Raw genomic sequence first — 12,784 nt, 5'->3', positions numbered from 1 at the left:
CTTTTGAGAAATGCATGTCCATGATTGGACTATGTTGCTGCTTAATATATAAGCTCAACCTGAATTAAAAACCATTTAATCCAAGTCCAATCTAACAGGCATTTATAAAAATATTTAATTTGTAATATTATAAAATATTAAATTGGATTTAAATTAAGGTTATTTGATTAATCCAAAAATTAAAAATAATAATCTAAAGCACAAAAAATGAGATTAAGCTCAACATTACTCCTTTGTATTATGAATTATACCGACATCTTCAACCACAAACAGAATTTCCATAGCTAAAAGAACTTCCAAGTCCTTAAACTTAACGTTTACTTGCAGGAGGCCTCAAGAAAATATTCAGTTTCATTATTGCTATAAACAGAATGCTGGCAACATATTCAGTCTTTTCCCATCAAATATACAAGTTGCAATTCTAATTACACACTTCACATCCAAATCTTCATAAGTTGAAATAGATTGGAATAACAAAATTGTTCTATCCAACTGCTGCGATCCAACTCCCATGAGCTGCAAGGTCGACTCAAACCTTGTCAAGCCGTGGGAGTCTAGGAAAATAGAGGATGTGACCCTGCAGGTGATGCTAGTCACTGCTTCTGTTTCCAACGACAAAATTGGGCTGGGTGTTCAGGTCAAAGATGCAGTTAACACTCGAGATAATATATAACTTACTCCACAATCCACACTCAATGCACGATAACCATTTTTCCTTCTGAGGATCCCACATACTCATGACTGTTTTAAGGAAGCTGCAGCCCACCTCAATTTTTTATTATTTTCATGGCAAAATCATAGTACTGGGATGTGCGCTGCACTCCTGGTCCAACCAAATATGGCGTGCAACACAAATCAGATGCCTACATATGATCCTGTCTGGGTTCACATTGGCTTCTTGAATTAGAAAGCGGGCTACTCTTTGGTAGTCTTAGCTGCAAGATTAAAGATGTGGAATGTAACTTGTCTGGGAGGGCAGGCCCTAAAAATTTAGACTAGTGACAATTTTAAATTCTACCTTTGATTTTGTAGTCCTCCAGCCATTGGAGTTCTGCTGAGGCTCTTGATGCTTGTATGAAAATTTTTCAAAAGGATCCAGTTCTGAAACTTCATCACTGTTGGAGCCACTAGGAGGTGATAAATCCTGCAGGTATGCCAAAAGAAATTTAAAATAATCGTCATAAGATTCTAAAGTTAAGACTTCTTTCATAGAAATGAGAAAGTTGTCCAGATCACTGAAAAACGTAATGAGCAGTTAGTCCGCAGAAAATGATACTGACAAAAGGGTTTCTTTTAAGCCAAGTAAAAGAATCCAAATTCTTTTTTCCAATTTTGTTTTTTTATTTTTAATATTATAAAATGAAATGCTACTGCCCTGTATATTTTCCAATATTCCAAGTCAGAAAATCCATTTTTTTTTTCCAACTTCATCTTTCAGTTCTTAGCCTTAAAGAATTGCAAATCTCATTTATGGACTTACCTTGTCCTCCGATGACTCAGGATTCTTAATTCCCTTGTCCGTTGAAGCCTCAGGATTCTTAATTTCCAATCTATCAAAGTAAAACAAAATCTGCACATACAATGAAATAAAAATGAGGGGAAATGCATGAACAGGTAGAAAAAAGAAGCAAGAGCAGACTAGCAGGATAGTTTCCGAGCACTAGCAGATCACATGAAAGCCATACCTTGTTAAGTAAATCAACATTTGACGCATTAGTGGCCATTATCTGCACACCAAGACAATTGTTGGGTGTACTGCAGAAGGGGCAGTAGATGGTGTTGAAAACACACCCATCTTCTTCACACCAAACACCATGTTCTTGAGCACCTCCAAGGGTTTTATTGCAGAGGCGCTGATTAACTGATGAACTGTCAGACACCACCACAGGAATGCTTGTTGATGTATTGACAGCTAAAGATTCTAAGCTTCCTCTCAGAAGTGATGCCAAATGAACTTTTGATGATGAAGTTAATGAACACATAACATACAAATCGTTCTCAGGAAGACCCAATGGATTTCTGCAGAGTGAGCAAAAAATTTGTAGTTGCTTGTCCATACTGCAACATGATGACACAGACGACGCATCACAATGATTCATAGTGAGCAGCTGACGAATGTTTGACTTCTTCAATTTGTCTTCTGAAAATTTTGACCCAAAACCAAATTCAATTCTACGATTTGCATCTCTAGTTGCCATGGAGTTTCCTATATGGCCAGGTGTTTTGGCATCAGGAGCATCTGAGTGCTCTGCTTGGGTAGGGTTAACTGATGGCAATATCATTGACTTTCTTCTTTTCTGGGCATGGGAATTTACACTCAAATTCAAAGGTGATTCTGTTTCTGGCATCATGTTAGAGGTGTTTGCAATGAAGTCTCTTTCAGGAGTGACCAGCAATGAACACATGGCTCTGGAAGGAGGTCCACTAGAATTAGTGTAGGACATTGAATGGAATAATGATTGGTCTGGCAAGTCAGTAGAGGCCTGGATTATGGTTGAACTGGAGTTTTCATCCTTGGAGAAGGACACCGGACTAGTTTGAGTGATATTACCATCCACACCAGGGGTTTCTTTGACAATGGATACTTCTGGACCGTCATGGGAGGATGCTGGAGATGTAGCCTTGGAACACCTGCAAGAAATTGTTCTTTTATCTTCAGATGGAATGGTAAATGTTTGTATGTAGTACATGGGTTGTGATGATATTGCATAACAAATTGCAGCAATTTGCATCTACCCTAATTCAGACTTAATCAAATAAAACAATAATATATGTGCAAGACTTGGAATGCAAGTCTACAACATGAACCAATGAGAAGGGGAAAAAAAAGGAAAGGCATTCAGAAATTTCCCAGAAGATGACAGTTCTTATATGAATTCCAAATCAACCTCAATTTCTGATTCAATTAAAGAAATGGAATAATCAAAAGCAATCGGTACTAGAAAGGACTTCTTAGAAGACATTATGGCTATATTTGGTTCCCAAACCTACTAAGGAAAGAAAAAAATATTAAAAAAAATTTCCAGATTTACCATGAAAAATATGAAAGAAAATCCAATATAGTTAAAATTAGTAAGAAATTTATATATTTTTAAATTTTTTAATCTTTACATATAAGATTTAACTATAAAAACAATTTAGTGACTTTAAATCTAAGGGGTGATAAAGGTAAAAAGAAAATTTCCTTAAATCATTAATTTTCATGTTGTATTTTCGTAGATATTTTTGCAATTTCTACATGTCAAGGTCATGGTCAAAGCCCCCTCAAAACTCAACAAAAACAATATTAAAATATCGAAAACTTTTCATGTCACTTTTCTTTGGTAACTCCTATCAAACTTTAAAAATAGGCTTCACTCCCACCTGCCCTTTAAGCTGCTAGGAGGCAGGTGAGTGACAACACCAGTAATTATTCCAATTGCTGAGAACACGCCATTACTTTATAGAAATTTGAATGTTAAATGGTTCAATCACCTTGAGTCTTTCTGAGGACTGCATTCTAGGTCAATATATTCTTTGCAGCTGCTGAAACCCTCCTCATCCTTTAGCACCAATTTTTGAAACTTAGTATTGCCTGGAGATCTTTGTTGGTGAAAAAAGGTATTATACTCTGTAGTTGGAGAATAACATATCCGAGCAGTTCTTTTTGTAACCCTTGTATTGTTTGAAACTACTTTTTGTACACCATGGTCAGGCTTTTTCAACTTCTGATTTTTCTTTCTGGTGGACCCAATGATCTGATCCATAGAAAGGATTTCTTGCACATTAGTTTCAGCACTCTGTAATACATTCACAGCCTTGTCTCCAACCTGTTCCTGCATGAAGAATCCAGTTCACAAACCACTTGGTTACGGTGCCCATCAATCTATTGATCTAAAATAGGTAAAGTGGTGGACGTCATTCTACCCAAAACAAAAAAAATAGCGGGCGTCAAAAACTGTGAAGTGAATTCAGAACAAAGAAAAATGACCTTGGCATCTATGAAAAAGGATTTTAATCTCTCTAGTGACATGTCGAAGCTCTCATACTGTTTAATGGATTTCCTTAGCCACTTTGAAATGTATGCTGTATTTCTATCTTCTCGAAAACGCTCATCTGCTTGCAAAAATGAACGAAATTTGAAAGGTGATTAGGTGAAATCTGATTAAATTAAAAAGGACAAGGTTTGCGAACTGCAGGAAGAACAAGTAATATAAAAAATATTAATTCCCAATAGTTAATTAATACGAAGCAAGATCAATTTGCATGCAAGGAGACTATCAAGCGTCTTCACAGAAATACCTAATAAGATGATGCCACCATAGTCAAACCTATGTCGTATGCAACGGCCTGCAGAAATTGAAAGGTTGTCAGTATCTTATCTGATATATATCACATTAAAACTTAGGAACATTCATCCCATTAAAAAGGACTTAACAAGTATTCAAACGGCGACACAGTGGGTGAATGAATAATATTATCATACCAACATTGTATGCAGAACATGAATACTATTATCCAGAACTAATAGTAATAACCACAAAGTGCAACAAGAGACCAATGAAAATCTTGCTAGCCAAATGCAGTAACCAAGTGAAATACAAAACATTTGCAATGGAACATTGTGGATTCTAACACTTGTATCTCTATTAAGTTAAGAAATCAACTCCCTTGTAATGGAATGCTCTATTAATTGGAAGTGTTCAAGTGTGGCAGTTTGTTACCAGCAATCCTAATTTTGTCTATAAATGGATGTCCTAGAAAATTGATAAGCACCATCAAGGAATACAAAAGCTCTAAACTACACTTTGAAGTGTTCACACTCAGCTTAAAGAAAACATTAAGCAAAATACACTTATGGGTTATTCTTCCACAGTACCTTAGTCAATATCAAACCTTTTAACCTCTTGAATCTTTGATGAGAGGACATTGAATTAGAAAATATTTCCTTTTGTTAATAAAATACAGAAATTGTGTCTTATTCATAATAAAACTCAACTTTCTTCATTTTTTTTATATTTGAGAAATGAGAATTGAGACTAAAAGTTGAGCTTGCACACAAACCATATGAAATAATTTAATCCTCTAAATACACTATATTGAATAAGTGGCAGGCTACAAATAGAAAAAGTTCCAACTTCATAAAAAGAACATAAATGAGGTATAGAAGTTGTTTTCCAAAATCCTCCACCAAAGTAAGAAATGAACACAATGGAGATATGGAATACAAAAGGGGAAACAAATGTAGTGTATTGGGCACAGCAACACAAAGAGCACAACAGATGAGAATATACACACCCTCTCTTGGAAAATATAACTTGGAAACAAGACCACAAAAGAATTCACAGTTTGGAGTACTGGAAAAGAAACAAAACAGGGCATACCTGCAGCCTGATTTAGGGCTCGAAAGGCTTGGTGGCAGTACCATTCATTCCCACTCAAGAGATCTTTGGATGATTTATACATGTCGTTGTATTTCTTCTTCTGTGCAACTTGAATATCATGGCTGTTGACAGAGCTTATCTCAATCAGCAGTTTGAAACTTAAATAATTGCATGTTCATATTGTTCAGAAAGTAAGGGTGCTTACACGTTTGGAAAGGGTATGCCAACGATGATCTAGATATAGTCAAGACATAACACTCAATGATTCAACAAGGGACACCAAAAACAGGCATGTTCCAATTTAATTAATTCTTACAAGTTACAAGAGATAAAAAGGGGGCATTGCTTAAAGGGACACTAAACGTCAGGTGTTGAATCCCCCAGATCCATAAATTCAGTCAGTCTATGAATGTCTGAGATGGACAATCTCTGTCACTTCTCTATGATAGAGATATTCAATACGTTGAAATGAATATTAGACTTCAAAGAGGGCAGAAAGGATACAACAGCTCGAGCATTTTCATCAGAAAAGTCAATTCCTTCTGAAACCTGCAAATATTATATAGCAATTTGTAAAAATGTAAATTGAACAAGAGGTAAATGTTACTAAATTATGTTGAAGTTCTCTACATAAAGAAAGACTGAAACTTTGTTTGGACATATTTTATTAAGTTATTTTAGCCAGAGCCTATTGTGATAGTTGCTGGTCATTGCAGGGAAAGTGTAAGTGTCAGAAAAAGATGTTTCAGGGAGTTGGTTTATGTAAGTGAAAGTGCAAAAACGATATAAAGTTATAAACAGTGCACCTTTCCTCGGAAAACTGCAAGAAAGGCAGCTCCTTTCTTCTTAGAATTATCTTGGGACTCCTTTTCATCAGACTGACTAAGATCCATTTTCTTAGTTCTTCTCTTTCTCCCAAGAGTAGGCTTGGTTCCTCGACGAACTGACTCATAATAAGCCTTCAAAATAGGCTCAAAATCATCTTGACTTCCTCCTCTTGGCTCTGCATAAATCACTAAAAATTTAGAAGGAACTGCTGAGAGATGAGAAAGGATCAATTGCTAACCATATGAATGAGAAGCAAAATTTACAGAAAGGTTAAGCACATTCACACAAGACAGATTTCTGTGCTTGCAATTTCTAAACAACATTCTTTCAATGTGGACAGTGAAATCTATAGGCTAATCCATGAGCATGGAGGACATAGAACTCTTACCAATAAAAAGAAATTTCTGTTCATTTAGTTGAGACCATTGACCTGTTTCACGCCATCGACTACACAGCTTCTCCATAAGCTTATAACTAGGGAAGAACACAAGAGTGCCACCCGGGACGATCTTGAAAATTTCCTCCAAAGATTTTCCAAGTGCATCCTTCACAAAAAGAGTACAATGATATTTCATTTACATTTAAGAAAAACCCTGGCTAATCAATCAAAGATCAATGACAAACATTGGTAAATACCTGGAACGCATATGCATCAGCTGTTTTATAACTTGCATTCAACGGATAATTACCTGGACTAGTGGAGAATATGGCAGCCCACAGCTAGAAAGAAAAGCATGAAAGATATAAATTCAAACTGAAATAGTAACAAAAGCAAATATAACCAAAGAGCACCAAAGACAAACCTCTAATGAAAATATCTTTATACCTGTGATTCAATATCTATTACATGCGGAGCCTCCAGACATGTTCCAAACTGAACTCCAAGTTCAGATGAAAATGAGTGCATTGGTGAAAGGGTCCTACATTCCCAAAATTACAAGTGAGAGAGGAAAACACCACTTTAAGGAATCCAACTGAAGAAAATACAAGAGAAATCGGATAAGTAGAAACTATAAAAAGGGAAAAAGAAAAATAGCACAAGCATAGACTTGAACTAAACACTACGAAAGTAGCACCAATTAGAGAACTCGCTGAATGCATTTTCTTTCTTAGAATGTTCATGCGTGGAAGGATGGGATACGATCAGAAATATGATAGACATTTTTGGGGAGGACAACCTTTGAAATTGGTGGAAAGATTTGGCCATTGGCCTCACCGTGGAATGGACAGAAAAAATATTACTAGTTTGTATAAGCTGGATATAAGTACTTGTTCTGCAATGATTAAGGATTATGAATGAAAGCCCAACTGCAACCCATATCTGCCTACACTTACCCAGATGTCAGGATTACTGACAAAGAAAGATCAGCAATGCCTCGGAAGACAACAGCAGGATTCAAGCACCACAAACTAAAAGTACATGTCCAGCTTCCAGCAACACTTCCTGGATGCATCATAATAATAATAACATTAACAAAAAAAAGTAGTAATAGCAGTAGCAGTACTAGAGTAGTAGTAAACCAGTAATAGCAAAACAATTAGATATCTTGCAGCTAGTTCGGAAGATATTATTTCTGATGAGCAATTTAACTTCTTCAACACAATTAAATTGCATAACAAAAGGAATACAATGTCCATTGAAATTAGTGATGATGGCATTGGCTTACATATTCTTCAGTTCTCCTTTGCAACATCTGTCCTTTTCCAAACTACTTTTGGATAAATTCTACTAGCATTAATTTGATTAAATGTAATCTGACAGATAAGTGATGCCCTATCATCTGTACTACCATTTCTAAAATGTAAAATATTCTGCACAATCAATGAATGAAATTGCAGCACATATTTAGCATGTGAAGGAATCAGGAGAAAGTATAACTTCCTTTTAGTGACATAAATGATAAATGTAATGTCTACAATTATTTATACCATCCTGAATCCCTACAAAAAACTATAAGGGCGGTTCACATCTTTTGGTTTTCATGAGGAGACAAACAATCCTGCTGTTATATCTTAAAGAACATGCAGATAAATAGCATTTAATACTCACCAGCATCTTTTTTAACATATCGTTGTAAAGCAAGCTGGTAATCAACAGTGTGAAGCCCATTTTCAGAAAAGAAGTAACTCAGTGCAGAATACAACCCTGTGTAAAATTGTAAAGAACAGCAAATGACAACATTAGAAGCTGAAGTTAAATGACAAGAACAGAGGTAATAGAATAACAACCTCAAGTACCTTCCAGTGTAATCACTGACATGCCACTCAAATGAGCTACCCTTGACTCTATATCTATAGCAGCTTTGATTGCCTTAACCAGAAATAAAAAGGGGTTCAGTAAAATGTGCAAACTCTATTGAGGTAAAGGCCAAAAATAATTTACAAAAAGAAAAAACCTTTCTGGCACATTCTTGCAAGATTGGAAAGCTCTGCTGAGAAATATTAGCTTCTTGCAGCTCCCTTAAAGCCTTATCACCAGTCCAACTGGGAGATGCAATTACAAAAAATTAAATTACATAAAATCTTCCCTATTTACAAATTAAAGGTGCAAATAAAAACTTCATATGCAACAAGGATGAACAAATTAGCCAGACTAACCATGAGAAATAATGCTGGAATTCACGTTTTTCTAAGGTATTTTTCTTCCGGTCAATCCAACTTATGATGTCCTACAAATTTGCAGCATTATCATTAATCACTATCATTAATTCAACTTTAGAACCTAGCAATTATGTGGCAAACAAAATGATTACCTGTGTCATTTCATATAAAGGTTGGTAAATCATTGCATCAGCTGGACAGAGTTGCCCTAGTTCTGTCTGCAGTTCTTTCATTATGCAAGGCAACTATAAGAGACATATTCATATTTTAAATAGGAAATTAAGAGGTCCATTAACTTACTATGTAGAACATCCTCTTCAACATCCACACTACCAGCATCACGAGCCATGTCCTCTATATTACTGTAAATCAATAAAACTAACTTTGGAAAAAAGATTGAAGAAATAGATACAAAAAGACGAAGATATTTGAACCAAAACAGTTATTCAGGATTAATGATGGTACAATTTTCCAGTACCCACCTTGACTAGTGTACATCTACTGGCTAAAAAATAAGCTGAAATTCCTAATCATGGCAAGAAAAGTATATTTTCCCGAGCTCCAATCATAAGCATTCCTGCTCTAAAATAAGTTCCAAGAACATGTGCCCATATCAAGAAATTCTGGAATCAAATGCTTTCAGAAACTATCTTGCAACATGAAACTCAATATGACAACTATTCAGGAAGCAAAATTCGGCAAAATGACTTGACTATTTTAAACTTCTCTTTCAAAGTCAAGAAAATTTCAGTCTATAAAATTACATGTTTCCAGACATCATGTGGCAAGGACATTTGCAGCTTATTGGTCAAAATTCTTCAAATTAGGACAGAGAATACATGCTCTACAAGGTAATTGTCTCAGACATTATTGGACTTGTCATATATAACACAAAAACAGAGCTTATGAAAATGAAAGCTGTCTGCCTACATTTGTTTGTAGCTAGAATTTAGGAAAATCTAAGGAAAAAAATGAATATATGCTGAATGTTGCTTTGGGTGAAAATAAATGAAAAGATTATGTAAACTAAGCAAAATAGTGGAATGGCTTACTGGGCTTCATCAAGAATCAAAATGGCTCCTTCGATGTCGAGCTCCATTGCTCCCCGAATGACTGGATTAATGATGTAGCTGTATGGGCAGAAAACTAATTGTGCATTATCTGCCATATCTCGTGCAGCATAATATGCACAACCTGAAAGTTGGGGAAATCTTTCCATTAAGTATTTGAAGGAAAAAACTGCATGAAGTGGAAAAATCTGTGACTAAAAAATATACCTTTTACAACTTGTCCAACTTTCACAAGATCTTCAATATCATGGGCCTCATGGCAGCCTCCTTTCTGAAGGGATGGATGACCTTTGACTTTATGCATATTTCTGTTTGACAAAAAATAGGTTGTTAATGACAAAATATAAGTTGCTAGGAATAAACAAGTGAATATGGATAGATAAATTACTCACTTGAATTCTGGGCATCCAAAATCTTGGTCCCTCACAAGCAGCTTACTGGAAATCCAGAACAGCGTACTTTAGCAGAGAAAATAAATAGAAAGAAAAAAACAAAAAAGGTTTCAGTTAATACTACACCATTCTTCATCAATATTTGCTTTTGCATTTATTTTTCTGTTTGTGCAGTAATGTTTCCGTGATGCCTGAAAATGATGAACAAACAAGAAGCAATCAACAACTACTATAAGCTTACATTGATTCAAGGTAAATAAAAATGGAGAAATGGTTCAAACAAAGTTAATCAGCTTATAATTTTTTAAGCTTTGCATCAATGTGGTCTGCCAATGCACCAAACTTTTATTTTCCCATATCAAACCTACATGCAAGCATATTGTATTTTTATATTCATCTTCACCTGAACAACTCTTTGGTGCTATATAACTTAAAAACATATAATCATATGGGCATGAAAAAGGAAAAACGCTAACAATCTCATTTTCTGCATGAAGGGATACCTTGAAAATGAGGAGAAATTTATAGGTATGCCTTATGCTATTGCATTTTCTTTAACCATGCATATGTAGCAAGTCATTTTATTGATATCATGACAATAAATCACAAAATTTCACTGATACAAACCAAAAATGTATATCAATAAAGCTGCAATATATGCGAGATTCAATATGTTATATCACAATCATTTTTTTCTTCTAAAGCAGCAGCTCATGAAGTATTAATACAAAAGAACCCAGTGGCCTGAGCCAAACGTTAATGCAATATAGTAGAGGCGGATACTTAAGGAACCTTGCAAGGTTGTAACCTACCAAAACTGCCATTGGCACACGATATGCTGTTTTCCTGTATTCACGGATCACTTGAGAGATTTGTGTGTGTGTCCTCCTTGAAAACCATCAGAAACAGCAAATAGTATTATTCAAGGTATGAATCTAGCTGTAAATTATCTGAAGTAGTGGTTATCTTAGCCTTCTGAAATTGTTAGAAAACTCAATAACTTAATTAATACAGAAGTCTTGAAGAATACAAAACAACACATTCCATAAAGTTAACAAATAGTTTAATCCCACTTGACATAATAATTCACAAATTCTCTTTTTACTGAAAGCATTTACAAAATTGACATATTCTCCAGTCAAAAATCAGATATGTATGCCATAAGCTACTTAATGTTGTATACAACATGTGAATAACGCTTTGATATCAAGATTCTATAACAATTCTAAAATTTCCCACTAACGTCAGGCATCCTAATCATCCCATTTATTTCCTTAAGTAAAAGAAGCTAATGGTAGTCAAACAGATTAGAACCTACGATGCATAAAATATGGTAGGCTTTCTCTTTTTCTTTTTATTTTTGCCATTCGCAGCCGAAGCTGGCTCTGAATTCTCTGGTGCTGGAATGCCTGGAAAAAAATGCACATTATTGAAATCCAAAACATTAAAACACAATCAAGCGTAAAGCAAATGCAATTTGGTCAATGTGGTGATTCTGTAAAACGTCATGACCCTAAGTCTAGATTCAATGAAACGGGTCTATACATACACGTAGAACGAGATGGTGTTTGAGTATATTTGAAACCTTGTTAAACAGAAACAAAGATAAAACCATCCCTTCTTTGACATTTTTATGCTGAATTTGGTTCTTGGAGAAGATAGCAAGAATCTCAAACCCTCCTTCATTAAGAAAATCAAGATTAGTGAAGATTATTAAGAACCCATACATTTTCAAATTCATTTTTCCTTCTATCTAAAAGGTGATTAAAGTTGGATACCGATTAGAGAAAATCTTTTAATCCAAAAACTCTTTCGCCTTCTTTTCCCACTTTCTCCGATGCAAATGGAAACTTAGAGTTTCCATTTAAATAACCTCTTGTTGGCTTCTGAGGGGAAAAAAAAAACAAGGAAAAATAGTTCAAACGTTTCTTTTCTCCCGTTTTCCTATAATTCCTGTCCAACCGACCTATCTAATAATAAAGTTTCCAGGAGTTACTCGAAGGCTCAGTTTCTGGAACAAATCCACCGCCATGTCCAAGCGGATCCGACAACGCCTCTGGATCAGGCTTCGAATTAGAAACATCGCCGTTCATATTCTTCGGCCGATAGTTCTTTTGCCAAGCGAGCGCTGAGCAAAGAAGCGAAAGTGACTTTCCAGTGCCGGTCGGAGACTCGAGCAACGCGTGACAGTGGCCGTCTCTCTGGGCTCGATCTAGGGTTGAGATGACTCGCCCCATGAACGCTAGCTGCGATCCGTACGGTTGGTATGGAAACTCCACTGCGATTCCTCCGATGTGATATACATTTTTAGGGTTTGTCGCAGGAGTTGCAGAGCCCATTTCTCTGTGATTTGGGCGATGATCTCTGCGGAAGAAGAAAAAAAAGGTTACACTGCTGTGTTGTCAGTTTCTATTTGTGAGAAAGAAAATGGGAAAAACGCGGGATATAGCGTTCTGGCGGGAAAGGATTTGAATTGGGTTTCTTGATTTTATTTATTTTTCACTGAGGGCTGTGGCTTCAATCGTACGAT

At 35.6% G+C, this 12,784-nt stretch overlaps 1 protein-coding gene across 1 annotated transcript; it reads right to left on the bottom strand.

Moving 5' to 3' along the window:
- Positions 1–333: 333 nt before the first annotated feature.
- On the bottom strand, positions 334–12,670 carry LOC100251396 (uncharacterized). Its single transcript, XM_010665683.3, has 28 exons — positions 12,251–12,670; positions 11,573–11,663; positions 11,067–11,142; positions 10,381–10,445; positions 10,255–10,299; positions 10,070–10,170; positions 9,845–9,986; positions 9,093–9,154; positions 8,945–9,018; positions 8,790–8,860; positions 8,588–8,675; positions 8,430–8,502; positions 8,242–8,337; positions 7,527–7,635; positions 7,018–7,111; positions 6,828–6,911; positions 6,580–6,736; positions 6,170–6,366; positions 5,868–5,912; positions 5,569–5,597; positions 5,364–5,485; positions 4,282–4,329; positions 3,971–4,095; positions 3,475–3,815; positions 1,686–2,631; positions 1,481–1,570; positions 1,019–1,144; positions 334–935 (listed from the first exon to the last, which is right to left on the bottom strand). The coding sequence occupies exons 1-28, from the start codon at positions 12,591–12,593 to the stop codon at positions 864–866; spliced, it is 3,912 nt and encodes a 1,303-aa protein (XP_010663985.1). The 5' UTR covers positions 12,594–12,670; the 3' UTR covers positions 334–863.
- Between the last annotated feature and the right edge of the window lie 114 nt (positions 12,671–12,784).

This window comes from Vitis vinifera, chromosome 18 (genome assembly GCF_030704535.1).
Source record: "Vitis vinifera cultivar Pinot Noir 40024 chromosome 18, ASM3070453v1".
Classification (NCBI taxonomy): Eukaryota; Viridiplantae; Streptophyta; class Magnoliopsida; order Vitales; family Vitaceae; genus Vitis; species Vitis vinifera.
Note: the sequence above shows the minus strand (reverse complement) of the source record. Positions and strands in the feature narration are given on the sequence as shown.